Below are 24,910 nucleotides of genomic sequence, written 5' to 3'. Positions count from 1 at the left end.
GTGGTATGGGGGCTACAGATCGTACGGCGACGCGAGTCGCGGCGTAGGAGGGGGGTCATTATGGATACACGGGGGCGGCGGTAAGCCAAAAACAAAGCAAGATAAATATGCGGAGAGCGGTGAAGGTGAAAGTTCATGAATGAGGAAAGAGGTCGTCTGTGAATACAAAGCCGGGAAGGCGCGAGTAGTAGAGTCGCGAATTAATTAGGTGGGGGTGGGGAGCCAAGATTAGAAGGTGTGGTAATGCGTAACCGTCGTTGCCAAGATCGTCAACGCTCAAAACCCGGAGAGAGAACTATATGGGGACAATGGGAATAGTGGGGGCCGGAAGAAGGGGTGGGTGCCATGGGGGAGGTGGACCGAAGGCGGGGCGGCGTTAGAGGTTGAACACCTGGTAGTCGAACTGGACGAAGGTGCCCCAGTAGCTGGTGTTGCACGCGCCGACGGTGGCCAGGCCGGAGGCACCGAGGTTGATCGCGTTCACGTTGTCTGTGCCCGCGACGTTCCACTTCGCGAAGCCGCTCGCGTTCGGGTCGCCGGTGTGGAGGAAGTTGCTGTAGCGCGCCTGCATTTCCTTGATCAGGGCCGTCTGCGAGGTGGTCGGGCTGGGCACAGTGCCAAACTACAGAGAGTATGTGAACATCTTGAAACGAAAGAGAGTGGGCAGCGAGGTGACTTACGACAATCTCGATGTCATCCTGGTGGCACACTGCGCCGCCACTCTTGCAAAACGGAACTTCATCGTTGCCGGGGTACGTCGCACCGACCATGTACTCTCCAACGTACGCCTTTCCGCCGTTGCCGACCCAGTTCCGGGCGAACTGCCAGGACGCGCAGCGCCAAATTTGGTCCGTGCCGAGCGCCTCCAGCGTGGGGCGCTGGTCGGTGTCCACACCATCAACAGCAGGCGACACGGCGTAGACAGCAGTGTCCAGAATGCGGTCCGTGCGCGGGGTGCCGAAGGTGAACGAGACGAGTTGCTCGTAGAAGGAGTCGTTGACGGTGTCGGGGAACCCGCCGTAGATCGTCGGACCCGCCTCGTTGCGCACGGTAGAGACGATAACGGGCTTCGAGACCTTGGGGAAGGGCGCGGTCGAATCAAGGGTCGATGTGATGAGCACGTTGCCACGGACGGGACGGATAGGCTCCGAGGATCCAGCGGCTTCGTCGAGGTCGCCGTTGACCGCCTGATCGAGGAGTGTGGCCTGACCGTTCAAGATAGTGCTCAAGGAGAGCGCGCCAACACAAGCCGTGTTGCTAGCTGTGCAGTTCACGTTGTCCATGTAAGCGTCCAAAAGATCCTGGTGCACGCTCGTAGACAGGAAGCCGAAGTCCTACGAATCTGGTCAGTTGGGGACGGTGTTGATATTCATCGAGCATCTCACCATCGGGTCGGACTGCAAAATCGCCTGCTGGAACAGGGAGTCGGCGGAAGGAACAGCCAGAAGGGCCCTGATCATGTTCGCGCCGGAGCTTTGGCCAGCGACCGTGATCTTGGAGGCAGAACCGCCGAAGCTAGGAACAACCTTTTGCAGGAATGAGAGAGCGGTCATCACATCCGCTACCGCAAGGTTGTGCGCGCCGGAGGGTGCAAGGAATCCAAGCTAGGGCGCTGTTAGACCGGGGATCGTACTGTACAGCTAACTTGTTGACTTACTGCACCAAGACGGTACTGGATAACCGCAACAATCGAGTTGGTCGCCGCCGCGAGCTTGGAACCGTCGAGGCCGGCATCAGTTGCAGAGCCGGTCACGAAGGAGCCGCCGTGGATCCTGCATGCAAGTTAGGAGGTGCGGAAATGGGCATACTGGCAGGAATACTTACCACATGAAGGTGGGGGCGTCGCTGCCCGCAGTGACCGTCGAAGGGACGTAGAGAATCATGGACAAGCAATCCTCCACGCCCACGATCGAGCTGCCGCTCAGCTGAGCACATGGGACGGGAAGGGCGGTGACGTCCGATGACCCGTTGCTGTCAAGAACCCTGTCAGCGCATGGTCCATCGCGGGGAAGTACCACACCGGTACTCACGGGAGCTCCCACTTGGTGGCCAGTGCGGAGGGCTGCCAACGTGTTACAGACGCGTATTTGACGGCGAAGCGCGTGGCCCCAGCGTCGTCCGCGGTCCCCTGCGCAGTGCCGATGGGGGTGCTGACGGTCGCGGCGTTCGCAGCGCTGTCGCGCGGACACAGCACCTGCGAAATCCGGGGGGAGAGCTTGCAGAGCTCGGTCTTCCAGCGGTAAGGCGGGAAGGCGATGGGGACGGGATGCGCTACCGCCCAAGATGCGAGAAGCAGGGGAACGACCAGGGACTGAAAGCCAACCATGTCTATGCTGTACGAGAGGCGAGAGGATGCCGGGTTGGATGAGTCCGAAGTCTAGGAGGGCGAAGGGAAACTGCCTGAGATCCCGAGGCGAGGAACAGAGGGTTTATATGGGCGTGGTGGCCGACCCTGTTCGCGGCCTTGAGGGAAGGTGGGACTCTAGAAACGGAACGGACAGGGGGGCTGAGGATGACGGTAAGGAACAGAAGTGTGTGAGATGCCCGAGCGGGCTGAGCATTTTGACTGCATGAAGAACAATGCCCGGCATGCAGACGTCCGCGGGCCAGATGGTGATACGGGCGCTTGTGCTTCCTTGTGGGAAATCATCCGCTCGCTTGCCTTTCGCGGTAATTCCCTTGTACTACGATTGGGAGTCCCCATCCGCTCGTCCATCCCCCGCCGTCGCTCGTACCTGGAGAGCATCTCTTCTTCTTGGCGTGCCTGTCGTGAATAGGCACGATCGCGATCAGGATGCTCGACACCGCGCGGCTTAATCTTCGGACTTGCGTTTGCACGGCGTGCTGCACTGCCGCTCGTCGCGGGCGCGGCCTCTATAGTACAAACACAGCCAAATCGAAATATCATCACAAGTCCCAGATACGGCGTACAAAAGATTGATGTTCTCGTACCTGTTTACAGCAGCGGCATAGAATTGGACCCAGGTACCTCAAGGTCCTCCCTGCTGCGATCCCAAGGAGAGCTCACCATACCTGAATGTGTCGAGCGTACATTGCACCCGCAAGACCTGTCGTCACTGCCGACCACAGTACCCGCGATTGTGTGATCGAGGCCATCGAGAACCCATTCGGCTTCTCACAGCCAAATGGAAAGACAATCGTTCGGAACGCAGGCCGGCGGCATTCGGGTGCACCAGCATGGCGGAGCTCGTGTGCACGCAAGCTGCCGACATGCACAGCCGTTCTGTTTGGAAGAATGTGGGGAACGGAGCCCGGCGCTGAAGATACAAGGTTCTACTGATGCGGTGTTGTTAATTATGGCAATGAACGCTGGGTGCCTGGGATTGACGCACTTGCAGCTTATACAAGGATGCGGACCGAGGCTGTCTAATCGGAATGACCGCCGTGCATACCGGGTCCTGAGCTCGGTGCCTGGGTGGGCACGAGATATGTTGTTCGGAAATGAACATAACTGCAGGACAAGGGATATGAGAATGGCACGTCAGTGCTTGTGGCAAAACACAGGGTGGGCCACATACCTGTAGGCTGATCGTGAAACAGCCTCAATTACAACAGCTGCTTCATCCGCTGAAGGTAGGAAAGGGTGGGATTAATTTACTGGCTACAAGCATCACCTCGGCTTCAGGAACGAGATGTTCCGTGCGATGGAGGCTGGTCGGTAAGCACTCAAATTTAGGCTGCAGTTCCCAGAGTTGAGGGTCCCCCAAAATGTCACAGGCTTAGCAGAACCAGAACGCAGCAAGCCGGTTTCGGTATCATTTGGGTGTCAAGGTACCGCGTGGTCAACCAGGATCAGAATACGCGCCCAGACAACGGAAGAGCATGCCCAGAAGTTCTCGAAGTAGTTGCCGAGTAGCCCACCCTGGAGGAATGTCGGCGCAGGCATATGATGACTATGCACAAGGTATCCATGTCCTCTTCGGGAGGCCTGTCGTCAAAATTATAAGTGAATGTCAGAAGTAATTACATGAAGTTCAGGGCGTGAGCGTACCCTTACTCATCCCAAAGTCAGGCCCGGAAGCAGCAGATATACGCCAGTGATATAGAGTGACCCTCAGGACTTTCTTACCGGCCGGTCCGTCCCAACAGGTGTTCCGCAAGTAAGGCGCATTTGTTTAAGCACTCCGCTGGTGCGCAAGCGGGAGTCTGAAGTGGATGTAGGCTACAGTCGATGTAGGCTACAGTCTGTGTCGTGCGTAGCCACGCACGTCCTGGTGATAGTCAAGTGGCCAAGTGGTGGTAGTGAAAGAAGACGCAAAGCCACACAGCTGTGCGCCGGCGGCAATCGGCAAGACGCGTCGAAAACGGGCGCACGAGTCGCGTTTTGCGTCATACCTCCTCCCCGACGCCTCCACTCCGGCAGCTGCAGCATATACTCAGGCAGCTCCTGCTTCTCTAAATCTCTTGCATTGGAAGCTGTTAGGATCTGCTTCACCATTCGCAATTGTCTGGCTCACTCGCATTGCTTGCAACACTAGCTCACCAGGAGAGTCGCGAAACCTTGCCATTCTCAGCCACCCATCGCGGCAGTCGCAGCCATGTCCTCACCGGTGAAAGTGTGAGTACTATTTACTCTATAACAACAGTATGTGATGCTCATATTCATCAAGTCTTACCGTTGGGTCAGCCGTCGGCTGCATCAAAGAACTTTTCGCCAAAATCAAAGCCATTGACGCGAAGCACGGCAAGTTCGACTTCGCCATCTGTGTAGGAGACTTCTTCGGCGCGCCAAAAGACGCCACGCAAGACTACACGGAGGACCATGAACTTATACAGCTGCTGGAGGGGAAACTGGAAGGTCGCGCTGCTCGTCTGTCTATTCATGTACCCAGCACTCAAAGTATAATGTTGCAGCTCCTATGGAATGCTACGTCATGCAGGGCGAACACCCCTTGCCGCCCCCAGTCATTGAGAAGTTCGCGAAGACGGGCGGTGTGTTGAGCCAGAATGTCTTCCTCCTCCGTGAGTCTGTGCATAGGTCATACTGTCGACTGCTAAAGCATGAGGTGCATAGACAAGTCCGGGGTGTTGAGCACGGCGCAAGGAATCCGTATCGCCTGCTTGGGCGGTGTGTACGACTCCAATTTATATACGGCGTCTGAAACTGCCCATGTACGTCTTACCTCGGTCTCGAAGCACGCATTCGTCTAACAATTCTTCAAGGGGTTTACCTCGCCCTACTTCACGTCGCAAAATGTCGAGAAACTACTTGCCAACACGATGACCAGCTCCAAACCGCAAGAACGAAACTATACATCCCTCGCTTCCATCGCATCCGCAACCACCCCCTCCCAGCTCGTGGACATCCTCATCACTAACGCGTGGCCCGCTGGAATCGCCCATCTCTCCTCTGCACCGCTCCCCGCACCGGAGCTATCTGCTATCGGCGTAGAACCCGTCGGCGAGGTGGTGCGAAAGACCAAGCCACGGTACCACTTCGCCGCCGGGGGCGGCCATCCGCCCAGGTTCTGGGAGCGGGAGCCGTTCCTGTGGGAGGACGAGAACGGGCGCGTCAGCAGGTTCGTCAGTCTCGGCGCGTTCGGCGGCGAGCAGCCATCCGGGAAGAAGCAGCGGGTGCGTGAGCAGCTCTAGCTGACGGCCGCATGCGGGCACGGAGGTGGGTGGACGTTCAGCTGACGCCGTTGCGTTGCAGTGGTTCTACGCGTTTTCGATAGCGCCGCTGTCGCCGACGAGCGAACCGCCGCCAAAACCCGCAAATGCGACGCAGAACCCGTTTTTGCACCGCGCGCCGAAGCGTGCGCTTGCTATGGATTCTGGCGACGATTATCGGTGGGGTAACCAGCAACAGCCTGGGAAGCGGAGTCGGACGGGTGCGTGATAATATCCAAGTATACGCACCATGCCTGACCTTTTTCGTTGTGGTGATCTGTAGATGGGCCATCCGACAAGCCACCACCAGGTTACAAATGCAAAATATGTGAATCCGCCGAGGTGAGTTACCAAAATCCGTGCCATAACCTACGGTTCGCTCACGTCCATTGATAGCATTTCATATCCGAATGTCCTGACCGGGAGAAGCCGCACGAGGGATACATCTGCCGCGTCTGCAACGAGGTATGTGGGTGCCCGCACAATCCCCCTTGCGTCGCTCACGCAGCACATCCCAGCCCGGCCACTTTGTTCGCGACTGTCCTGTGAAGAATGCGGTGGGCGATACCGGCGGCAAAAAGCCCCGTGAGGGATACGTCTGTCGCGCATGCGGCAGTGAACTACACTTCATCCAAGATTGTCCCGTTGCCAATCAGACAGGAGGTCGCCAAGGCGGCGGGAGACGAGCGCCGCCGAAACCTATTGCGCGTATGTGACACCTTCGCGACGCTTCCACAGTGAAGACAATAGCTGACCATACGGCGCAGCGGACGAGTGCTGGTTCTGCCTGTCGAACCCAAATCTGGCGTGAGTCGAGATCGTCTCGTTTATAGCAGCCTGTCTGACAGCTTCCCTGCCGTAGCAAACAACTTATTGTGTCCATCGGGACGGAGTGCTATGTGACACTTCCGAAGGGCCAAATCATTCCCACACACCAGGGCGCGAACCACCCGAACGCACCCCCTGTACCCGGCGGCGGGCACGTCCTCATCGTGCCCATCACGCATTACCCTACGTACCTGTCCATCCCGCCAGACTTAGCCGATCCTATTCTCGACGAGACAGAGAAGTAAGCACCTTTTGTCCCCTCTTCCCCCACACGACTCCCGTTACTGCACCATCTGACCATACTGCGACAGGTACAAGACCGCACTGCGCGCGCTATACGCCAAACATAACGCGGTCGCAGTCTGCTTCGAGGTCGGGCGGATAAGCGCGAAGGGCGGACACGCGCACGTGCAGGTCGTGCCCGTGCCGAGCAAGCTCCGGAACGCGGTCGAGGACGCATTCCGCGAGGAGGGCCGCGCGCTCGGCGTCGAGTGGGAGGAGGACGCGGACGAGGCGCTGCGCGCGTGTGCGGGCGGGCGCGGGAGCTACTTCCGCGTCGATTTGCCCGACGGGCGCAAGATGGTGCACTTGATCAGGGAGCGCGGGCCGTTCAGCATCCAGTTCGGGAGGTGAGTCGCTAGTGAGATCCAGAGGGGTGCGTCTGAGACTGATGGAGAATAGACAGGTGCTGGTGTCGATCCTGGGGATGGCGGATCGGTTTGATTGGAAGGCGTGCACGCAGCCAGAAGAGGAGGACACGGAGGACGCGCAGGCGTTCAAAGCCGCGTTCTTGTCATTCGACCCTTCGTTGGAATGATCGGTAGACCCATTTGTACATGTGTACTGCATTGTTGCTATCGTGTGCTTCATATGCGGATGTTATGATAGTGCTCTCAGTCGGCATGAATGTTACAGTGGGAGAAATATGCTACAGATCGCGGTATATAGGGTGCTACATCTTATACAAGAAAGCGAGTATAACACGTTCACTCGAGCGTACTGGCTTCTGACAACGACCCCTCCTCTGAGTCGGGTTCTTCCGGGTACATTTCGCCACTGGCATCAGCAGGCTGGTCCATGTCTTCCATATCCGCATCGAGATCCTGGTCCTCTTCTTCCTCCTCCTCAGTCGAGTTCTCGTCCTCATCCATAAGCGAGTTGTTGTCCCCAGTATGTTCAGTGCCCTCCGAGCCCTCAGACGCGTCCTCCGCCTGCAAGGACGGGTTAGCATGCACGCGTGCATGAGGCCGCACTGCGGCCGGCTGGGGTATTGCACTCACATCGTTCTTCTCCTCGTGCTGCGTCCAGGTTCGGCCAATGGGAATGAGGTAGCTGTATCCCCTGTTCTTAATTTCGAGGGTCTATAGGCGCGTCTCCTATTAGCACCCACGACAATGAAACACATCGAACGCATGCAGACGCACCTGGTCGTCGACCGCATTCTCCTCGTCGCTCAGCTCCTCCATCTCGCGCCAGAGGTCGCGGTAGTTGATGAACCGCTCCCGGCGCTGCATCGACGGCGCCGGGGGGATCGGGTGCGGGTGCGGCGGTAATGGCAGCAGGCGCGGAAATATGGGACTGCGAGGCAGCACGGTTGGCGAAGCGACGGACATGGTGGTGGTCGGGGACACGGACTGTGCGGCGGATAGCACGGGCCGCGGCGATGTGGCTGCGGCGTGTGCTGAGTGCTGCAGCGGCACAGCAGCTCGCTTAGGCTTGTCGTTCGCGCTTTAGAGTTGAGACTAGTCTGCCCCGACCGCGCTCGGAGCTGAGGGCCGCGAACATACATATATCTCTGGGTGTCGCAGCATCTGCGCCATGCACGCCTCTCAGGCTCTTCTCCGTCCATCTCTCCTGCTCTTCTCCGGTCCACCTTGAGCCTGACCTTGACTGGTACTGCACGATCTGCGCCACTCACTCAACACCACTGCCGTGAAAGAAATGGATGCTGTCTCTCGTCCTCTTAGGCAACCTGCGTCGTCTCCTTTCTCAAGGCTGCCGGACGATACGCTATATGCGGTATTCGAGTTGCTACGAAGCTGGATATGCTTTCCGGGAGAGTCGGATGACGTCCCTTACGACCCATTGCCGGATGTTCGTCTTTCTACAATATACACCGATACTTACTGACCCGTGTACCATTCCTCAGAGGATAAAAAAGGGCCATGCTGCGGCCATCATCGCACGCAAGTCCAACCTCCCGTTGTGGACGCTCCCCATCGTCCTGTCCTCAGTCTGCTCTCGGTGGCGCGCTTTCGCCATTGGCTCGCCGCGTCTCTGGAGCTTCATTCGCATCACCGGGACATTTCCGAACAGAATGATGATGAACGCCTTCCTTGAGCGGTCTCAGGACATCCCGCTCTCAATCCTCCTCACCAAACCAGCGGCTCCTATTGACAGGAACGCGAGCGTACCCAACCCTGTCTACGGTCTTCTAGCTTTAGCGAGCGAGTTGGCCGATGTCTCCACACGTATTCTGGAACTGGGCGTCGTTCTTCCCCAAGACCCTGCACGAATCCTCCTTGAAGCCCTCAACGACACGCCGCTACCCCGATTGCAGAAGCTGTGGTTGGACGCTGGCCACGAGGGTAGCGAAAAGCGTTTCTTCAACCAACTGCTCAACGTCAACCTTATGACAGTGCGAACTCTGCACGCAAGGCAATTCGCGATAACATGGATGCCCTTCGAGGGCCTCGTTCGCTTGGAGCTCTCATCCGGGCCCGCACCTACTTTGCCGGCTCTGTTGTACACGCTAAAGCACAGCCCGCAACTGGAGGTCCTGCAGCTCCGTGTTCCTGCTCTGCAAAAGAGCGAGACCGTCCCCCATGGGCAGCCACCCATCGAGCTCGCGCTCCTCAAAGAGCTGCTCCTAAGCGTCGAGAAGAGCGACCCCGGCGCATTCGGGATACTCCCTCACATCTCATTTCCATCCACGACGGAGATAGACATCCACTTCACGGGGCGTCCCCCATCCTGTCTGTACGAGAACTGCGAGTCTCTCCGCCAGATCGCCGCCTCCGTAGCGGACGCCAGCATCTTCGTGGACCTCGTGCGCGGCGTGACGATCGAGTCCGACGACCCCGTCCTCACCGTCGACTACGGCGTCAAGTTCGTCGACTCCCACCAGCAGTTCCACCCCCGCCTCCACGCCGGCCTCCTCGCCGTGCCCCTCCCCGCGCTCGCGCACCTCTCGCTGTCCATCCCGCTATTCACGGAGGACGGCATCTTGCAGTGGCAATTCGGCCCGCTGTTCTCGGCCATCCCGACGGTCACGCGTCTTACGCTCGCGGTCCACGTGAAGTACACCCAGCACGTCGCGACGGCGCTCAGCACGCAGGAGGTCGTCGCGGACGGCGGGAAGCGCATGCGCTGCCAGTCGCTGCGGCGGTTGACATTCGTTTGGTGTGGGGAGGAGCAGCCGTCTGTGGACGACTTTTGGCTCGTGGAGAGGTGCTGCGCAGCGCGTGCTGCGGCTGGGGTTCGGATTGAAACGCTGGAGACGACCGTGGCGGTCCCGGAGCTGGTGATGGGCAGCCTGCTACGGTCGATCGAGAGCGTGGTGGTGCTGGATGACTATTGACGATCTCTTAGTGTACGATTATTGAGTTGAATTTTTTTTCGACGTGCCTCGGTATGAAATGATCTAGTTTGTCGAATGTGTGAACGTTGGCCCACAAACGTTTCCCTGTTCGCGTGCTTCAGGCCTCTACCTGCATAAAATTACGAGCAACGTTGTATAATGCTGCGCAGGCAGTTTGGTTCAGCACTGTCTACTTTCTGTCAAGTCGGTCAAAAAAATCACGATAAGTGAACGTTGGTAATAGTACCAGCATGCAGCAGCACTTCAACTGTTGACATATGTGAGTCTTGCACTAATCATGCACGGCTACTAAATGCCACTCAACATGTGCCCGGGAGTGTACATTGACAAATGACTTCATTGCGTGCTGCCTACTGCTATACACTACGATGGATTAGTCTGTCCTGATGCCCAACTTCTTACGTCCTGTACCGTATTACACAATGTATGCTACATCTAGTACGGAGCCGTGAATGGATACATAGGGCTGTCTAGCGTCCACCGAACACCCAATAAATCAGCAGGCGTGCGAGACTCAGAGAAGGGTCTCGCCTGCGACGCATAGTCAGCGATGAGTGAACCGAAGACAGAACTTTACGACATACCAAGGGCGGCGCGCGCGAGCGAGCACCCGACGGCGACGGTCTGCTTGACCGAAGCGGTGTCCTCAAGCGACGGGTTGACCTCCTGCACGCACAATTAGACCTTACTCATAGACACAACACGCGAAATTACTAACCATGATGTCCAGCGCGACGAGGCAACCGGTCTCATAGACAGCCTCGCAGATGTAGTGGCCCTCGCGGAACGTAAGGCCACCACGAACGGGCGTGCCAGTTGACGGCGCAACCGTCGGGTCAAGCGCGTCGACGTCGAAGCTCAGGTGGATGGGCAGCTTGCGGCCCGGGTTGACATGGTCGAGCGCCATCTCGACGACGCGCCCGATGCCGTACTTGTCGACCTCGTGCATGCTGTACGCCTTGATACCGTTCTCGCGCAGCAGGCGGCGCTCGCCCACGTCGACGTCGCGCAGGCCGATGTACACCAGGCGGTGCGGCTTAAGGAGCGGCTGCACCCACGCAAACTCCTCGATCTTCGGCCCGAGCCCGAGCAAGAAGGAGACGGGCATGCCGTGAATGTTGCCTATGTGGCAGGGATGCGGCGAGGACGCGGCGGGCGGAGTAAGCGCGGGGCGCTTCGATAGCGGACGCGCGAGTACGTACCGGAGTCCGTGGTTTCGGCGGTGTTGAGGTCCGCGTGTGCGTCTACCCAGATAACGCAAGCGTCGGGGTATTTTCTGTGCCACGTCATGTCAGTAAGATACGGACAGCGCTGCCCGCAGGCTGTAGAGAGCTAAACATACTGAAGGGTCCCGGAGATGGTACCCATCGCCTGTGCTCGCCGAACGTGAGGTGCACCGAAGCTTCGTTTGGTAACAGAGACCTACCAGCGAATGATCGCCGCCGAGCGTAAGGGGAAGCTGTCCCTTTTTAGCGTGGTCGCCCACAACGTCGGCGACGGCCTTGCAGACACGCGACACCAAGCGGGGGTTCTTGAGCTTGCCAATTGGGGGATCGTCCTGGGTGTTGAGCTCTTCAAACTGGTGATGCCCGTCAAACTGGACCTTCCATCCGAGCTCAGCGAGCTGCTCGGGCAGACCGGCCTCTACGAGGTGAATGGGTCCGCCGTCCACGCCGGCTTTGGGCTATGATCGGATATGTGAGCCGCGGACCACTGATGTGGGTTCGAATACGCTTACCTGGCCACCACTAGAATAGAACGATGAGCGAGGTCAACGCATGTCCGCGTCTGGACGTCTGATTGCTCACCTGAAGGGACAGCCAACGATCTACTGAATGGGTCAGAGCCGAGCACGTAGACGTCGGAAAGGTTGGACTTACAGCAACGGCCTTGGGATCGGGGAGGAAGCGGGAAACAGAGGATTCTACGCGGGCAGCCATGATTGAAGTCGTGAGCGGTATGAGGAGGTGCAGTATGACTCTGAGGAGGAGGGAAGCGAGCCAAGGAATTCAGAGTTGAGCGTATAAGAACACTCTATGGGCGCCTAGCTACAGCATGAACTAAGTTCCGGAATAAATGGCGCCCCGGACGCCACCGCGTGACAGCGATCCTGATCTAATCTAATCTAGCCAGGTCGCCATCTCCCTCCGGCGGCAACTAAGAATAGCAGGCGATGCGGTCACCATCATCGTCCAAAGACGCCATGGCTCTAAACAAACCAGTGACCGACCACGCCGCTGCCTCCTGCTTGCTGCTTATTGGATAACAAACTTGATAGATGTCGTCCTGATTCCAGAAACCGGCCCCGTTATATATCCTCCGTCTCCACAGCCCTCCCCGCATCCTCCTTCGCATCCACCACCATGTCTCTCTCAGGTACCCACACCCCCATATCCCTCTCAGGCACCCACACCCCCATATCCAGGTCCGGCAGGTCTACCCCGCTGCATTTGCGTGATATCGTCAGTCGCGCAAACAACATATTATTGCAGCATTTCTAACATTTCTCGTCCAGGTTCACGATGTGATCAGACACTTCAGAAATGAGAAGGACTCTGAGGCACACAGAGTACGCCTCAGCAGACATGTCTCCGAGAGCTACATGCTTATAGTCTGTGCAGATCTTCCGCCAGTCGGCCGGACACAAGGCACCGGGTGCTCTCCCCCAGATGGTCAACCCGGACGAGGAGACCGTCCCAGGTATCGAGCATCCTGGTAGCACGGGTGTCATCTACTGCTCGGACCGTGCCATGGCCAACGGCTTCTCCTACGCGTCCTCGCACGAGTGGGCCAACCTTGGACAAGGTGCACCTGAGGTCGGTCACATCCCCGACGCTCCCCCACGCCCGACGAGCATTCCCCTGCCCGAGGATTCGCTGGAGTACGCGCCCACGACTGGTGTCAAAGGTAAGTTTGATCCATCGCAGCTAGCGGAGCATCAATGCTGCAAATACAGTGTCTGACCAGTCCCCATCACTATCAGCGCTCCGTGAGGCGGTGGCCGACCTGTACAACCAACAGTACCGTCAAGATAAGCTCAGCCAATACACCTATGAGAACGTCTGCATTGTCCCCGGAGGTCGCGCGGGTCTTTCCCGTGTAGCCGCCGTGGTCGGTGACGTATACTGCGTAAGTAGGGAGTACGGTGATCCACGGGCATAAATCTGACTGGCATGAGGCAGTCGTACCAAATCCCGGACTATACCGCATATGATCAGGTTCTGAGCGCCTTCAAGCGTCTCGTGCCCGTTCCCACTGCGTACGCCCAATTGTCCATTTTGATGTAATTTGTCTGACCATAGTCAGTCTGGACGCAGAAAATAAGTATAAGCTGGATGTGGACCAAATTCGAAAAGACATTCGCACCCAGGGTCTCGAAGTCGTCCTCGCATCGAACCCTCGTAACCCCACCGGTCAGGTGATCGAGGGCGAGGACTTGAAAGCCCTAGTCAACACCGCGCGCGAATCATCAGCGACCGTCATCTTGGATGAGGTAAATCAGTATCAGACACGCATATCGTGCGCATAAGCTGATATTCTGCAATACAGTTCTACTCCTGGTATATGTACCCCGAGGACAACGAGAGCTGGGGGAGGTCAGTCTCTTCCGCTGAGTACATTGACAACGTCAACCAGGTTAGTTTTGAAGATGTAAACAACGGTGACTTATTGCTTACACTGCATGCATCCAGGACCCTGTTGTCATCGTGAATGGACTCACTAAGGTTTGCAGCCAAGTATACAGTCAGTGTGGTACGCGTGCTCATATATATGTACAGAACTGGCGTCTCCCTGGCTGGCGAGTCTGCTGGGTACTTGGACCCAAGAACCTAATCACTGCCCTCTCTCAGTCGGGCTCCTTCCTTGATGGAGGTGCTAACCACCCGTAAGAACACAACGCCTCCTTGATACGCTCCGCACTACAGCTTACCTCTTCACTTACAGCCTCCAGCTCGCCGCCATCCCGCTCCTCGACCCTCAGCGCGTTCTCTTGGAGAAGATCGCGCTTCAAAAGCACTTCAAGCACAAGCGCGATCACGTGCTGAAGCGCCTCGAGCAACTCGGGCTCAAGGTCGACGTCCCACCCGTTGCGACGTTCTACATCTGGCTCAACCTCGAGCGCCTTCCCGCTCCGCTGAACAACGGCCTCACGTTCTTCGAGGAGCTCCTGAAGGAGAAGACGATCGTCATCCCCGGCATCTTCTTCGACATCAACCCCGCGCACCGCCGCAACCTCTTCCACTCCCCGTGCCACCACTTCGTGCGTTTGTCGTTCGGGCCCCCATTGGAGGACTTGGACAAGGGTGCGTTTATATATATCTTGCGGGCGCTGGTGGTCCGCAGCGAGTGGCACAGGGTGCTGACGGCATTTTCCAACAGGCCTGGACGCGATCGGGCGCGTGCTGCGCAAGGCGAAGAAGGAAGGCGGGCAGGCCTTCGGCCACAGCTACAAGAAGAGCATCGACGGCGTCCACCAGCTCGACCAGCTCGTCTAGTGTCTTAGATGCGACTGCTACCATCCACCCCCGGAATACCTCACGACGAAGGAAACGTATAGACGACGAACACTGTCTGTTAGCGAGGACTGGAGACGATGTTGTAACGATCATGAGAAGTCACAAATGCATACCCCAGTGTACGATGCCCACACCGCGGCCACTTGAAGCGTGCCTTGCCTGTCACTGCTTCCGCCATCCGAACCACTCGGGACCCCTGTGGCCTGCGCATCGAAGCCAGCAGTCGCGCATGCGACACTGGGCGTCGCTTTTCTTGTCACTCTGTGGGACCAGCTGACCCCCGATTGACAATCCAGGTGCCTTTTCCGAGAAGCTGAGAATACACGGCCTCTTTCGGGCGAGCCTCGCATACCTGCTTGCAGTTGGCGCGCTCCCACGCGGCTCCGGCGCAGGTCCACACGCAGTACGTCGACGCAGGTGGGGTAGCGCACCGCTCTTATTGGGGGACCACTTCTCACTCACCTACCGCAGGTCCCCGTCAAGTTCATGCTCTTCTCCGTGATCAATCTCCGTCGCGTAGATCTGGGCTGCAAGAGAAGACCGCGCTGGGACCCGCGAAGCTGCTTCCATGCCCCTTGCCCTGACACACAAATGAGGCTCTGGGCCACTCTGGCAGGGGTGGTAGACCGCGACGATACTGCGTGCCCTGCGCCCGCCGTAAATGCGCCACGGCGAACGCTATCTGCATACGCACGTCAGGGGCGCATCGCGGCATCTCTATCATTCTCCTGCAGCAAACGCTGAGAAGCTAGGGCGCGATGGTCAGCTGGGTGGGTTTAGCGAGCGGAACGCCCATGCGCGAAGCTTCTTGTGAAGACCTATAAAATACCGCTAGTAGCCGCGCAGGCACCTCCGTCGGGACCCCGTACTTACCCAGACTGGCAGACAAAATGGACGGGATTATCGGTGAGCAGTCCAATAGTCCGGGAGGGAATGGGAAACTGACCCGTATGCGCCGTTTCAGAGAAGGCCGTGACTGTGGATACTGCGAGCGTTGGCAAGAACAGCGTCGACGACCATGTGTCCTCTGCGGACTCCCAAGAGCGCCTCGCAGGGTACAGGGAGCGCTACCCGAATGTCAACCAGGCGAAACTAGTGCGGAAGATCGACTTCAGGGTCATTCCGATGATCAGCATTTTGTATCTCCTTGCGTTTCTCGACCGGTACGTCGTCGCTTTATATCGCTAGGTTTCAGATCATGTTGAATGTGCTTATTTTGTTGTTGGCGGCGGCAGGGTGAATGTTTCCAACGCGGTGCTGTTCAGTTTGAAGCCAGACCTAGGGCTTACTGGAGACCAATTCAACACGGCCCTAGTGGTGTTGTAAGTAGCACCCGCCACGTTCATCACAGTGGAGACTTCGTACTGAGCACGTCGCCGCGTGCTATAGCTTCGTCCCCTACGTGCTCTTCGAAATACCATCGAATGTCTTTCTCAAGCGTTTCAAACCGCACGTCTGGCGTAAGTCCGTTCTTGAACCACAACTAGCGCGAGCAAACAGTCCCTGACCTCCACGATGGATGGCGGCCCCCACAGTCCCGACATGCATGTTCTTCTTCGGCCTCATCACCATTCTGCAGGGCTTTACGCAGAACTTCGGTGGGCTCGTCGCCACGCGCTTCTTCCTCGGCCTCGCGGAATCGGGGTTCTTCCCCGGGTGCTGCTACATGCTCTCGATGTGGTACACGCGCGGGGAGGCGCAGAAGCGCTATTCGTTCTTTTTCTCGTCGACGACGCTCGCGGGCGGCTTCGGCGGTCTGCTCGCGAGCGCGATCGGGAAGCTCGACGGGGTGAGGGGGTTCCACGGGTGGCGGTGGATCTTCATCTTAGGTGCGACTACTACTGTTCCATCTGGGTCATGCAGATGTACACGCATTGATGCCGTTTGTTTCAGAGGGCATTCTCACCGTCGTTGTGGCCGCGCTGTCGTACTTCGTCCTGACCGACTTCCCGGAGGACGCAAAGTGGTTGGCAGATGATGAGAAGGAGTATCTGAAAGCACGTTTATATGAAGACGTAGGGCACTCGAGAAGACAGGACCCGCTCACTTTCAGAAGCGTGCTGGTTGTACTCAAGGACCGTGAGTGCTTCGTCTGCTTCAATCATACTGTCTCGTCTGACATAATACGGGGCATATTCAGCCAAGATCATCTTTGGACCGTTCATGTACCTCGGGCTCATCGTTCCGGCGTACAGTAACAGTACGCTGCGACCTTCCTCCTTGTGGGACACACGATACTCACCCTTCTGTCCTCATCTCTAGGTTATTTCGCGCCAACGATTGTGCAGACCTTCGGACACAGCACCATCACGACACAGCTACTCTCCGTCCCTCCATCCGGGTGCGCATTCGTCTTCACCATGATCATCGCCTTCGCGTCAGACTACTACCGCCGCCGCTTCGTCTTCTATGTGGCCTCCTGTGCGCTCGGGCTCGTGGGATTCATCATTCTGCTCATCGTGCACGACAACACGAAGCTGCAGTACGGCGCGTTGTACATCGTGCCGATGGGCATATACTCGGCGATGCCCATCGCGCTGTGCTGGTTCGAGACGAATCGTCAGTACCATGCCCTGTTACCATGTTTCTCCCCCAAACGACTGACTGACGGCCCACAGTGGGAAGCCACCACAGGAGAGCGGTCGGCACTGCCGCGCAGATCTCGTTCGGAAACAGTGCGTACATTCCCTTTCACTTCCGTAGCCTGTACTAATGGCGAAACTGTTTGTACGCGCACACAGTCGGTGGGATTGTCGCCGCGTACTCGTTCCTCACCAAGGACTCGCCACGGTTCATCCCCGGGTACAGCATCAACGTCGCGTTCGTCATGCTCGCCATCGCATCTGGGTGCGGGTACTTCCTGACGGTACGCGCGGAGAACCGGAGACGAGACCGCATGGCGGCAGACGGCTCGAGCCCTGTGTTCAGTGTGGAAGAGACAGAGAAGCTGGGCGACTTGAACCCAGAGTACCGATACTTCACATGATTGATATCTTGCGAACCGCCATGTTGTCGTACATCCATGTTGTAATTGTATCACTCAATCGTCAAGTTCCGGGGTGGACTGATAGAGGCAGCCATGAAGTGAATAGTAGATATCGTTCAAGATCGTAGGATTCGTCGATGTACAGGCTACAGGTATACTTTTCCGACAAGAAGATCGACCTATGTATGGTCTCTATCTTACACATTACGCGCTGCGCCGAGCGCATGCATACCGTTATATCGCCCACGACCGACCCCGAATGGCCCGGGACATACAGGGGCGATCCTCCAAAGAAAGGACTGAGAACCCCACTTGCACGTCTACCGGAAGTACCGGTAGTCCGGGTTGAGGTCGCCCATGCGCTTCTTCTCGTCCTGCGACAGGTGGTCGTACGCGCCCTGCGCCTGCAGCTTGTCGCGTCGCCTGTTCTCCCACGATACCCCAAGGAAGTAGACGGTGTTCGCGAGGACGGAGACGCAGATGAAGGCGATGCAGATGCTGTAGCCCGGGATGTATTTCGGCGCGTCCTTGGTGAGGAACGCGAACACCGCGATTATTCCGCCGACTGCAGCACAGAGTCAGCCTAAGGGTGTCCGCAACGAAAAGGCATTTACTACGCACTGTTTCCGAAGCCGACTTGGAATGCGGTACCGACTGCTCGTCTATGGTGGCCGCCCACTGTACACGTTCGTCAGTTCACAACACATCACAGGGACGCAGAATCAACGTACAGTTCGTGTTGAACCAACACACGATGATTGGCATTGCAGAGTACGTGCCCATCGCAGCGAGGAAGAGCGCGGCATACTGCAGATGCGCGTTGTCGTGCACGACGAGCAGGATTATAAAGCCCACGAGCGCGATCGCGGTAGGAATGAGTACGAAGACGAAGCGCATGCGCGTCCAGTCCGAGACCGTCGCGGTCAGCATGGCGAGCGTGAACGCGCATGCCCATGGGGGCACGGAGAGTAGCTGCGTGCGGATCATGCCGTTCCCGAGCGACTGAATGATGCTGGGCGCGAAGTACGCTAAAGGAGGTGTGAGCGGGCCTGTGAGGTGTGTAGGGGAGAGGAGTCTTACCATAACCGTAGGCGGGCACGATGAGACCGAAGTACATGAAGCCGCCAACGATGATCTTCCCTGCATATAGTCGTCAGCATCCGTACAACGCGACTAGTTAGAGAACGACTCACAATCCTTAAAGACCTCGAGCACACTCTTCACCGTGAGCGGGTCGTGCCGCTTCGAATGTCCGACGTCCTCGTACAGACGCGCTTTCACAAACTCCTTCTCCTCAGCGCTCAACCACGCAACTTCCTCGGGGAAGTCCGAGATGGTGAAGTACAGGACAATCGAAGCCAGGCACGTCACCAAGCCCTCTGTATCCCCCGGTCAGCATCTGCCAGACATGCTCGCAAGCAAGTACGCACCAAGAATGAAGATCCAGCGCCAGCCGCGGAAGCCGTGCAGGCCGTCCATCTTGCCGATCGCGCTCGCGAGCAGGCCACCGAAGCCGCCCGCAAGGGTGGTCGATGAGAAGAAGAACGAGTAGCGCTTCTGCGCTTCCGCGCGCTTGTACCACATCGCGATGAGGTAGAAGCATGCAGGGAAGACGCCGGACTCGACCACCCCGAGGAAGAAGCGCGTCGCGATTAGGCCGCTGAGGCCCTGCACGAAGCCCTGGAGGAGCGTGATGAGGCCAAAGAGGAACATGCATAGGGACACTATTCGGACGCGCGCAGAGTGAGTACGGTATGCGGTCAAGGGCGAAGGGTTACTTACGCCAGACGTGGGGCTTGAAATGCTTCAGGAGGGCATTGGAGGGGATTTCGAAGAGGACGTAGGGCGCAAAGCTGGTGCGCCATGAGTTTCTGCTTACATAGGTTGGAAGGAGAACTCACAAGACGACCAGAGCCGTGTTAAACTGATTGCCTCCAAGATTTAGGTCCTGTTTCAGCCCAAACACGGCCGCATTGGAGATGTTTACTCTGCAGTCACAAAAGCACGTTTGGTCCTGCTCCAGTCATGGCAAGTGATTGCAAAAGTACTGACCGGTCCAAGAACGCAAGCAAGTAGAGCACACAGAGCACGGGGACCACGCGCAGGTCAATCTTGCGCACCACCTTGGCCTCGTCGATATTGGGGAACCGCAGCTTGTAGTCGCCACCCTCGGAGTTCCCGTAGGGCGCGAGGTTGTACTGCTTCTCGACGTCTGGCGAGGTGACATCACGGCGGTCCTCGCTCAGGGAAGAAGACGACTTGTCTGTGTTCGCACACACACCATCAGCCACCCAGCGCCTGCACGGTCTTCCACGCATGACTCACGTTCTGCACTCATCCTGGGCGACGGTGCGCGTGTCGGGGACCACAAGCAAGCAGAGAGCAGGCGGGGACAAGGGGGAGCTCGCCCCGCGCCCATCGCGCGCAACTGGTTTTGAGCGGGCGAGCGTCAGGGCGGACGAGTCAGCTGGTATTCCATTCACGACGCCAGGCTGATCATTACGCGGCGCACGGCCGGGAAATGACTGCGAGCTCTGGACGTCTGCCGCCAGAAAATTATTGGGCGGCGCAGATGCGCGTCCCGTCCATCATTCGACCCCACACTCGCTCGGCGCCGTGGCTGATACCGACGCTAGCCGCTTTTGGGCTCCCCGACCGCGACACTTTGTTTACCCCGTCCCTGGCGCCCGCCGCGGCCCGAGTCATCCTGCTCAGGGCGCGAGCGTCGGGGACTCCAGGTGTGGACGAGGCTGCTGCAGGCTACCAAGTGCAACTCCTACAGGTCAAATATGAGGTGGGTGTTGCGCGAACGCTGGAGCTGGACAGGCTCAGTGGCAGTCGAGCCGGCAACTTTGATGCTCACATCGGACCGGCGTGTCGTCGATCATGCACATACCGCTATTCCCGGCCCAAAAAGTAGTCAGAAGGGAGGCACCCCCAGGCGAATGAGAACATGGCCGCCACAAACTCAGCCTACTGTCATGAAACGCAAAGTGCGATCGCACAAATGACCTGGCCAGCTGGTCTTCGCCAGGCACCGCCATTTCCTGGTCTTGCACGAGGGAGACTTGCAGACATCCCGTTAGCTATGATACATACAATACGATCCGCGTCGTAGTCTCGCTACGACACCTCCTGCGGTCAAACGTTCAAACGATCAAGCATTCATGACGCGCGCCGCCTGAACTCCTCGTTGAACTCCCGTCCGATGAGCATCCGCCGTATCTCCTGTGTCCCAGCGCCCACGGTGTACAGACGGGCATCGCGGAGAATGCGGCCGGTGGGGTAATCTAGGGCGTTTCAGACATGAGCTTCCCCGCACGGGAGCGGAAATAAGTGGCTGCGCCAGCGTGTACTTACCGTTAATGTAGCCATTCCCTCCGAGACACTGCATTGCATCCTGTGCTACCTCGACGGCACGGTCCGACGAGTAGAGAATCGCGCCAGCGCAGTCCTAATGAGGGTATATGTGAGTGCAAGAAGATGGGCGGGGGACGGGGGCGACGTACTCTTCGGCTGACCTTGCCCGCGTCGCAGGCTTTCGCGACCGCGTAGACGTATGATCGGGACGCGTTCAGCTTCGTGTACATGTCCGCGATCTTCCCTACAGCGCCCGTGTCAGTAAACTAAACTTTGGACGCGCGAACCCCGAGACAAACCTTGCATGAGCTGGAACTCGCCGACTGGCTGGCCGAACTGCTTCCGGTCGTGGACATACTCGACGGCGATGTCGAACGCTGCTTGCATGAGCCCCAGCGGCCCGCCGCTCAGGACGAGTCGCTCAAGGTCAAGGCCGGACATCAGGACCTTCGCGCCGCCGCCCACCGGGCCAAGGACGTTCTCTTACAGTACGCAGCCAATGTGAGCATCCGGAACAGTCTCGACGGCGAGTGGCAGAGGCGACTGACCATCGGGCACAAAGCAATCCTCAAACACGAGCTCGCACGTATCGCTCCCGCGCATCCCAAACTTGTCCAGCTTCTGGTGCGTCGAGAACCCGGCGAAGCCGCGCTCGACGATGAACGTCGTGATCCCCTTCGAGCCCTTCTCCGGCGCCGACTTGGCGTATACCACCAGCGTCGACGCGGTCGGGCCGTTCGTGATCCTGGCGCAAAGGTCAGCTCCGCGTTGACCTTCCCCCATGAAGTCAATGTATGCGCGCAGGCGACGTACCAAAACTTGTTCCCGTTCAGCCGCCAGCCACCGTCGACCTTCTCCGCGCGGAGCGCCATGCTGATCACGTCACTCCCGCTCCCGGGCTCGCTCATCGCGAGACTGCCGACCTTCCTGCCCGCGATGAGGTCTGGCAGGTGCTTCTGCTTCTGCGCCTCCGTGCCCCACCTGTGGATCTAGTACGCGCGTGCATAAGAATTGGTGACGCGCGGGGGGGGCTTATGTGCGGGGAGCGCGCACCTGGTTGACGCAGAGGTTGGAGTGCGCGCCGTACGAGAGCGCGACGGAGCCGGAGGCGCGCGAGAGCTCCTCCATCGCGAGCGTATGGTTGAAGTAGCCGAGCGCGAGCCCGCCGTATTCGGGCTTCGCGGTTATGCCCAGGAGGCCCATGTCTCCGAGCTTCTCCCATAGGTCCTAAGGGGGAGAGAATGCCATGGTCAGACTCCGCAGCAGCAGTAAATCGTGGTCATGTTCGCGAGGGTGCGCGATTCCCATCGGGGGCACAACTCGGGACGCGGCATGATGCACTCACCATCGGGAAGGTGTTACTTCTGTCGATCTCAGCCGCCCTAGGGGCGACCTCCTTCTCCGCGAACTCTTGCACGGCGTTCCGGAACTGCATACAAGCACGGTTAGTATCCAGCCTGCCAGTGGCTCCTGAGCGCGGACGCCTGTAACGCACCTCAGCCTGGTCCTCCGTCAGACCCGCGACGTCCGTATTGTAGTGCGATACATGCCTGCGCTGTGCGGCGGCGTTCACGACGGGAGCCCTCGTCTTCGTCCTCAAAACAGATGAGTGGATACGCGTACGAGCGAGCGAACGTAGCATCATGTCACTTCGTTATGCTTAGAGAATTAATCAAAGGTTCGTGGGCGAGAGTGAACACCAGTCCAGAGCGATGCACCCAAGAAACAAGAACCAGCAAGAGGAGCGTCGAGCAGAGCAGAGAGACAGCTGGAGAGCGGGAGGAGGAGCGAGCTCGCCGCTGAAGTAGGTGTCCCGGCACCGGCCCAGCGCTCGGCGCGCTCGATGGAGGTTCCCATGACCTCACGCGACCGACGTTGCTCGGCGCGGCCGGATGAGATCCGGTGGGGCGAGCATGCTTCGCCGCGACAGTCGAGGATCGCAGCTAGCGCGAGTGCGGGGTCCGATCACTTTGCATGCTCGAATGCGGGGTAGCAGTGCGGGGGCGGGGAAGGTCGACGGCGACCATCTGCCATTCTAGCTCTCCTTGGCTTTCATGGTATTTTCAGGGGTTTGCAGCTTTCATGCAATCGGGAGTGCGGTCATATGGTGCGCTTCACGCTTCGAAACTTCAACGCTGATTGTTCTTAGACTTAAGCCATAGTCTCGTAGATGACCCGCTCGCTACTACATGCTCGTTTGACACACCACGTTCACACTCAACCTATTATAGCGACCAACTTGATCACTGGATCGTAACTGTCAAGAGAGTGACGATACCGTCTACAGCGATTCCTGGCGTCATACGCATATGTTTAGTAAGTCGGTCCAGTCGGGAGGGATACACACATCGACATACCATGGTTGACTCCATCGCTCCCCGCAGGCATGATCCCAGTGATGTTCTTCGCATCGACCTGGTACGTCACCCCACCGTGACTCTTCGTGCCCACTGCGGCTGCCACCAGCTCATCTCTGCGGTACATCAAAGTCATTAGTAGGGAGCCGGAGAGCCAACCGTGCTCAGGCACATACCGGCCGATGTTGTACCCATCCGGGATGATGTCGTGGTTCTGGTTCACCGGCTGCTCCTTGGAAGCACTGCAAAAAATGTATGTCAGCTCAGCTGCATGAGACACAGTGGCGTGAAGCAAAACGTACGCTAGGAAGAGCGCTCCGCTGTTCGCTTGTGCACCGTTCTGTCTGAAGACTCTGTGTACCGCCGATCCAGCAATATTGCATCCGGTATGATCTTCCCTCGGCGTGTCTATGCTCACCGGAAGTGGTTCCCGCCGATCAGGCTCTCGAGGCAAGTGCCCAGGAAATCGCTCCCGAAATCCTGTCGGAACTCAACGGTCTGGTTCACCGACCCGTTCCCATCCCCGAGGTTCGCCGTCTGCGGGTCTCCGAGGTGGAGACCAAGGCACTCTTGAGAGCTATGAAGTATCAGGCATCTTAGTATGAGTTGCACACTTCATGACTGATGCTATGTGCTTACAAGCCGATCGCTTGCGCAAAGTTCAGGATGCCGTCGTCCGTGAGGACATCAGGAGAGCTCGGCCCGGATATAATGACCTGAATGATGGCGTCATGTTAGCGACTCAGCGTGTAACAGTGAGATTCGGAGGCTGACATTCAAGGGCTCCCCGCCAAACGTCGCGTTGTCAAAGATGCTGCCGCCGCCCTGGGCCGGGTCAAAGAAGTCGACTGCACGTCTTTGCAGCGTCAGACCAGTGACGATGGCGGAACCGTAGACAAGAACCGAAGCAATCAAAGGCGCGGAAATCATGAACATCTTGAACACGGCAAAAATTTGCAGAAATGAATGGCGTAAAGGGAGCGAGAGCAGAAGGGGCAAGACCGAGGCCTAAGAAAGCAAGAAAAAGCAACAGATAGAAACAGAAGCGGAGTCGACGACCAGTCGTTGACCACGGGGACTCAGAGGGGATCTGCACCGCAGCTTTATAGTCCACCGTCATGTTGTGATCGAGACCGAAGGCTGCCCGAAGCGATGAGAGTGGCTCGTCCTCGCCGAAGAGACCATCATGATGGTGGTAGTCGATATGCAGAGCCCTGAGCGATTGAACACGGAATTTGCCTGTATGTTCAAATTTCGGGTGTTATAGACGTACGGCGCGGATGTGGGCATGGCTCGGCGCTGATATATCCGGCACCACGTAAGTTACGGACCTGGCACAGCGGCGAGTGTGTGAAGCCGTCGGAAACGGAGGCTTGGGCAGAACATGGGCGGACTCTCGACACGGCTGCAGTAATGGAACATTCCGGTAGTATTGAGGCTTGCAAAGATATATGTCGGGGTCGGAAGGCTCTTGAACAGAACCTGGAAGATACCAGCGCTGGAGATGATCATGGTATGAGTTCAAGTTGCGATCACTGGCGGTGGCTGACACGGAGTTGACACGGACAACGCGTGTAGTCACATCCACGTGAATGGTGATGCCCCGCGAAAGTAGACGCCCACGCGATTT

The 24,910-nt window shown here is 57.9% G+C and overlaps 9 protein-coding genes across 9 annotated transcripts; 4 read left to right on the top strand and 5 right to left on the bottom strand.

Annotated features, from left to right (window-relative positions):
* Nucleotides 1-9: 9 nt before the first annotated feature.
* TRAVEDRAFT_164970 (alpha/beta-hydrolase) lies at nucleotides 10-2,383 on the bottom strand. The gene is made up of 6 exons (XM_008038496.1): nucleotides 2,031-2,383; nucleotides 1,825-1,971; nucleotides 1,658-1,772; nucleotides 1,386-1,604; nucleotides 681-1,334; nucleotides 10-622 (listed from the first exon to the last, which is right to left on the bottom strand). Exons 1-6 carry the CDS (start codon nucleotides 2,324-2,326, stop codon nucleotides 377-379), a joined length of 1,677 nt encoding a protein of 558 aa, XP_008036687.1. The 5' UTR covers nucleotides 2,327-2,383; the 3' UTR covers nucleotides 10-376.
* Nucleotides 2,384-4,499: 2,116 nt separating this feature from the next.
* On the top strand, nucleotides 4,500-8,084 carry TRAVEDRAFT_145562 (nuclear protein). Its single transcript, XM_008038495.1, has 15 exons — nucleotides 4,500-4,579; nucleotides 4,632-4,819; nucleotides 4,876-4,983; nucleotides 5,036-5,133; nucleotides 5,185-5,595; nucleotides 5,675-5,852; nucleotides 5,915-5,973; nucleotides 6,028-6,096; nucleotides 6,150-6,339; nucleotides 6,399-6,438; nucleotides 6,494-6,700; nucleotides 6,771-7,088; nucleotides 7,141-7,670; nucleotides 7,740-7,820; nucleotides 7,884-8,084. The coding sequence occupies exons 1-13, from the start codon at nucleotides 4,560-4,562 to the stop codon at nucleotides 7,274-7,276; spliced, it is 2,022 nt and encodes a 673-aa protein (XP_008036686.1). The 5' UTR covers nucleotides 4,500-4,559; the 3' UTR covers nucleotides 7,277-7,670; nucleotides 7,740-7,820; nucleotides 7,884-8,084.
* A 316-nt stretch (nucleotides 8,085-8,400) lies between these two features.
* On the top strand, nucleotides 8,401-10,039 carry TRAVEDRAFT_70721 (uncharacterized protein; the record flags this gene model as incomplete). Its single annotated transcript, XM_008038494.1, has 2 exons — nucleotides 8,401-8,553; nucleotides 8,609-10,039. The coding sequence occupies 2 exons, from the start codon at nucleotides 8,401-8,403 to the stop codon at nucleotides 10,037-10,039; spliced, it is 1,584 nt and encodes a 527-aa protein (XP_008036685.1).
* Nucleotides 10,040-10,633: 594 nt separating this feature from the next.
* Nucleotides 10,634-12,000, bottom strand: TRAVEDRAFT_119923 (Ureohydrolase; the record flags this gene model as incomplete). The annotated part of the gene is made up of 8 exons (XM_008038493.1): nucleotides 10,634-10,726; nucleotides 10,779-11,182; nucleotides 11,263-11,336; nucleotides 11,403-11,431; nucleotides 11,487-11,744; nucleotides 11,799-11,808; nucleotides 11,869-11,888; nucleotides 11,941-12,000. 8 exons carry the CDS (start codon nucleotides 11,998-12,000, stop codon nucleotides 10,634-10,636), a joined length of 948 nt encoding a protein of 315 aa, XP_008036684.1.
* Nucleotides 12,001-12,423: 423 nt separating this feature from the next.
* On the top strand, nucleotides 12,424-14,707 carry TRAVEDRAFT_164961 (aminotransferase; the record flags this gene model as incomplete). Its single annotated transcript, XM_008038492.1, has 11 exons — nucleotides 12,424-12,522; nucleotides 12,576-12,629; nucleotides 12,682-12,967; nucleotides 13,044-13,189; nucleotides 13,243-13,319; nucleotides 13,367-13,553; nucleotides 13,610-13,696; nucleotides 13,753-13,785; nucleotides 13,840-13,946; nucleotides 14,006-14,364; nucleotides 14,441-14,707. The coding sequence occupies 11 exons, from the start codon at nucleotides 12,424-12,426 to the stop codon at nucleotides 14,554-14,556; spliced, it is 1,551 nt and encodes a 516-aa protein (XP_008036683.1). The 3' UTR covers nucleotides 14,557-14,707.
* Nucleotides 14,708-15,467: 760 nt separating this feature from the next.
* Nucleotides 15,468-17,563, top strand: TRAVEDRAFT_35988 (major facilitator protein; the record flags this gene model as incomplete). The annotated part of the gene is made up of 10 exons (XM_008037998.1): nucleotides 15,468-15,483; nucleotides 15,632-15,740; nucleotides 15,813-15,899; nucleotides 15,967-16,037; nucleotides 16,113-16,406; nucleotides 16,471-16,656; nucleotides 16,718-16,777; nucleotides 16,840-17,136; nucleotides 17,196-17,252; nucleotides 17,319-17,563. 10 exons carry the CDS (start codon nucleotides 15,468-15,470, stop codon nucleotides 17,561-17,563), a joined length of 1,422 nt encoding a protein of 473 aa, XP_008036189.1.
* Nucleotides 17,564-17,640: 77 nt separating this feature from the next.
* Nucleotides 17,641-19,939, bottom strand: TRAVEDRAFT_164956 (MFS general substrate transporter). Its single transcript, XM_008038491.1, has 10 exons — nucleotides 19,889-19,939; nucleotides 19,616-19,826; nucleotides 19,465-19,551; nucleotides 19,346-19,416; nucleotides 18,994-19,287; nucleotides 18,757-18,942; nucleotides 18,644-18,703; nucleotides 18,295-18,591; nucleotides 18,185-18,241; nucleotides 17,641-18,128 (listed from the first exon to the last, which is right to left on the bottom strand). Exons 1-10 carry the CDS (start codon nucleotides 19,899-19,901, stop codon nucleotides 17,884-17,886), a joined length of 1,521 nt encoding a protein of 506 aa, XP_008036682.1. The 5' UTR covers nucleotides 19,902-19,939; the 3' UTR covers nucleotides 17,641-17,883.
* Nucleotides 19,940-20,611: 672 nt separating this feature from the next.
* Nucleotides 20,612-22,732, bottom strand: TRAVEDRAFT_145549 (acyl-CoA dehydrogenase NM domain-like protein). Its single transcript, XM_008038490.1, has 9 exons — nucleotides 22,419-22,732; nucleotides 22,269-22,352; nucleotides 21,977-22,150; nucleotides 21,737-21,912; nucleotides 21,472-21,668; nucleotides 21,223-21,405; nucleotides 21,073-21,167; nucleotides 20,924-21,017; nucleotides 20,612-20,853 (listed from the first exon to the last, which is right to left on the bottom strand). The coding sequence occupies exons 1-9, from the start codon at nucleotides 22,566-22,568 to the stop codon at nucleotides 20,729-20,731; spliced, it is 1,278 nt and encodes a 425-aa protein (XP_008036681.1). The 5' UTR covers nucleotides 22,569-22,732; the 3' UTR covers nucleotides 20,612-20,728.
* Nucleotides 22,733-23,166: 434 nt separating this feature from the next.
* TRAVEDRAFT_119225 (uncharacterized protein) lies at nucleotides 23,167-24,210 on the bottom strand (the record flags this gene model as incomplete). Its single annotated transcript, XM_008038489.1, has 7 exons — nucleotides 23,167-23,216; nucleotides 23,281-23,396; nucleotides 23,457-23,522; nucleotides 23,583-23,633; nucleotides 23,699-23,857; nucleotides 23,920-23,996; nucleotides 24,055-24,210. The coding sequence occupies 7 exons, from the start codon at nucleotides 24,208-24,210 to the stop codon at nucleotides 23,167-23,169; spliced, it is 675 nt and encodes a 224-aa protein (XP_008036680.1).
* Between the last annotated feature and the right edge of the window lie 700 nt (nucleotides 24,211-24,910).

The sequence above is a fragment of the Trametes versicolor genome, assembly GCF_000271585.1.
Source record: "Trametes versicolor FP-101664 SS1 unplaced genomic scaffold TRAVEscaffold_4, whole genome shotgun sequence".
Taxonomy (NCBI): domain Eukaryota; kingdom Fungi; phylum Basidiomycota; class Agaricomycetes; order Polyporales; family Polyporaceae; genus Trametes; species Trametes versicolor.
This window is presented reverse-complemented; position numbering and strand designations above follow the sequence as displayed.

What these genes read in the sequence shown, in the direction of transcription:
- TRAVEDRAFT_164970 (XM_008038496.1), bottom strand. Translation starts at nt 2,326, where the DNA reads ATGGTTGGCTTTCAGTCCCTGGTCGTTCCCCTGCTTCTCGCATCTTGG. An exon ending in TTTTGCAGTCCGACCCGATG is followed by an intron (nt 1,335 to 1,385) that starts GTGAGATGCTCG and finishes CCAGATTCGTAG; the next exon opens with GACTTCGGCTTCCTGTCTAC. An exon ending in AGGATGACATCGAGATTGTC is followed by an intron (nt 623 to 680) that starts GTAAGTCACCTC and finishes TACTCTCTGTAG; the next exon opens with TTTGGCACTGTGCCCAGCCC.
- TRAVEDRAFT_145562 (XM_008038495.1), top strand. Translation starts at nt 4,560, where the DNA reads ATGTCCTCACCGGTGAAAGT. An exon ending in CGGCGTCTGAAACTGCCCAT is followed by an intron (nt 5,134 to 5,184) that starts GTACGTCTTACC and finishes CAATTCTTCAAG; the next exon opens with GGGTTTACCTCGCCCTACTT. An exon ending in CATCCGGGAAGAAGCAGCGG is followed by an intron (nt 5,596 to 5,674) that starts GTGCGTGAGCAG and finishes GTTGCGTTGCAG; the next exon opens with TGGTTCTACGCGTTTTCGAT.
- TRAVEDRAFT_164956 (XM_008038491.1), bottom strand. An exon ending in TTGCTTGCGTTCTTGGACCG is followed by an intron (nt 19,552 to 19,615) that starts GTCAGTACTTTT and finishes TTGTGACTGCAG; the next exon opens with AGTAAACATCTCCAATGCGG. An exon ending in GCGCTGGATCTTCATTCTTG is followed by an intron (nt 18,943 to 18,993) that starts GTGCGTACTTGC and finishes CGGGGGATACAG; the next exon opens with AGGGCTTGGTGACGTGCCTG.
- TRAVEDRAFT_145549 (XM_008038490.1), bottom strand. Translation starts at nt 22,568, where the DNA reads ATGATGCTACGTTCGCTCGCTCGTACGCGTATCCACTCATCTGTTTTG. An exon ending in TGACGGAGGACCAGGCTGAG is followed by an intron (nt 22,353 to 22,418) that starts GTGCGTTACAGG and finishes GCTTGTATGCAG; the next exon opens with TTCCGGAACGCCGTGCAAGA. An exon ending in CTGAACGGGAACAAGTTTTG is followed by an intron (nt 21,669 to 21,736) that starts GTACGTCGCCTG and finishes CCTTTGCGCCAG; the next exon opens with GATCACGAACGGCCCGACCG.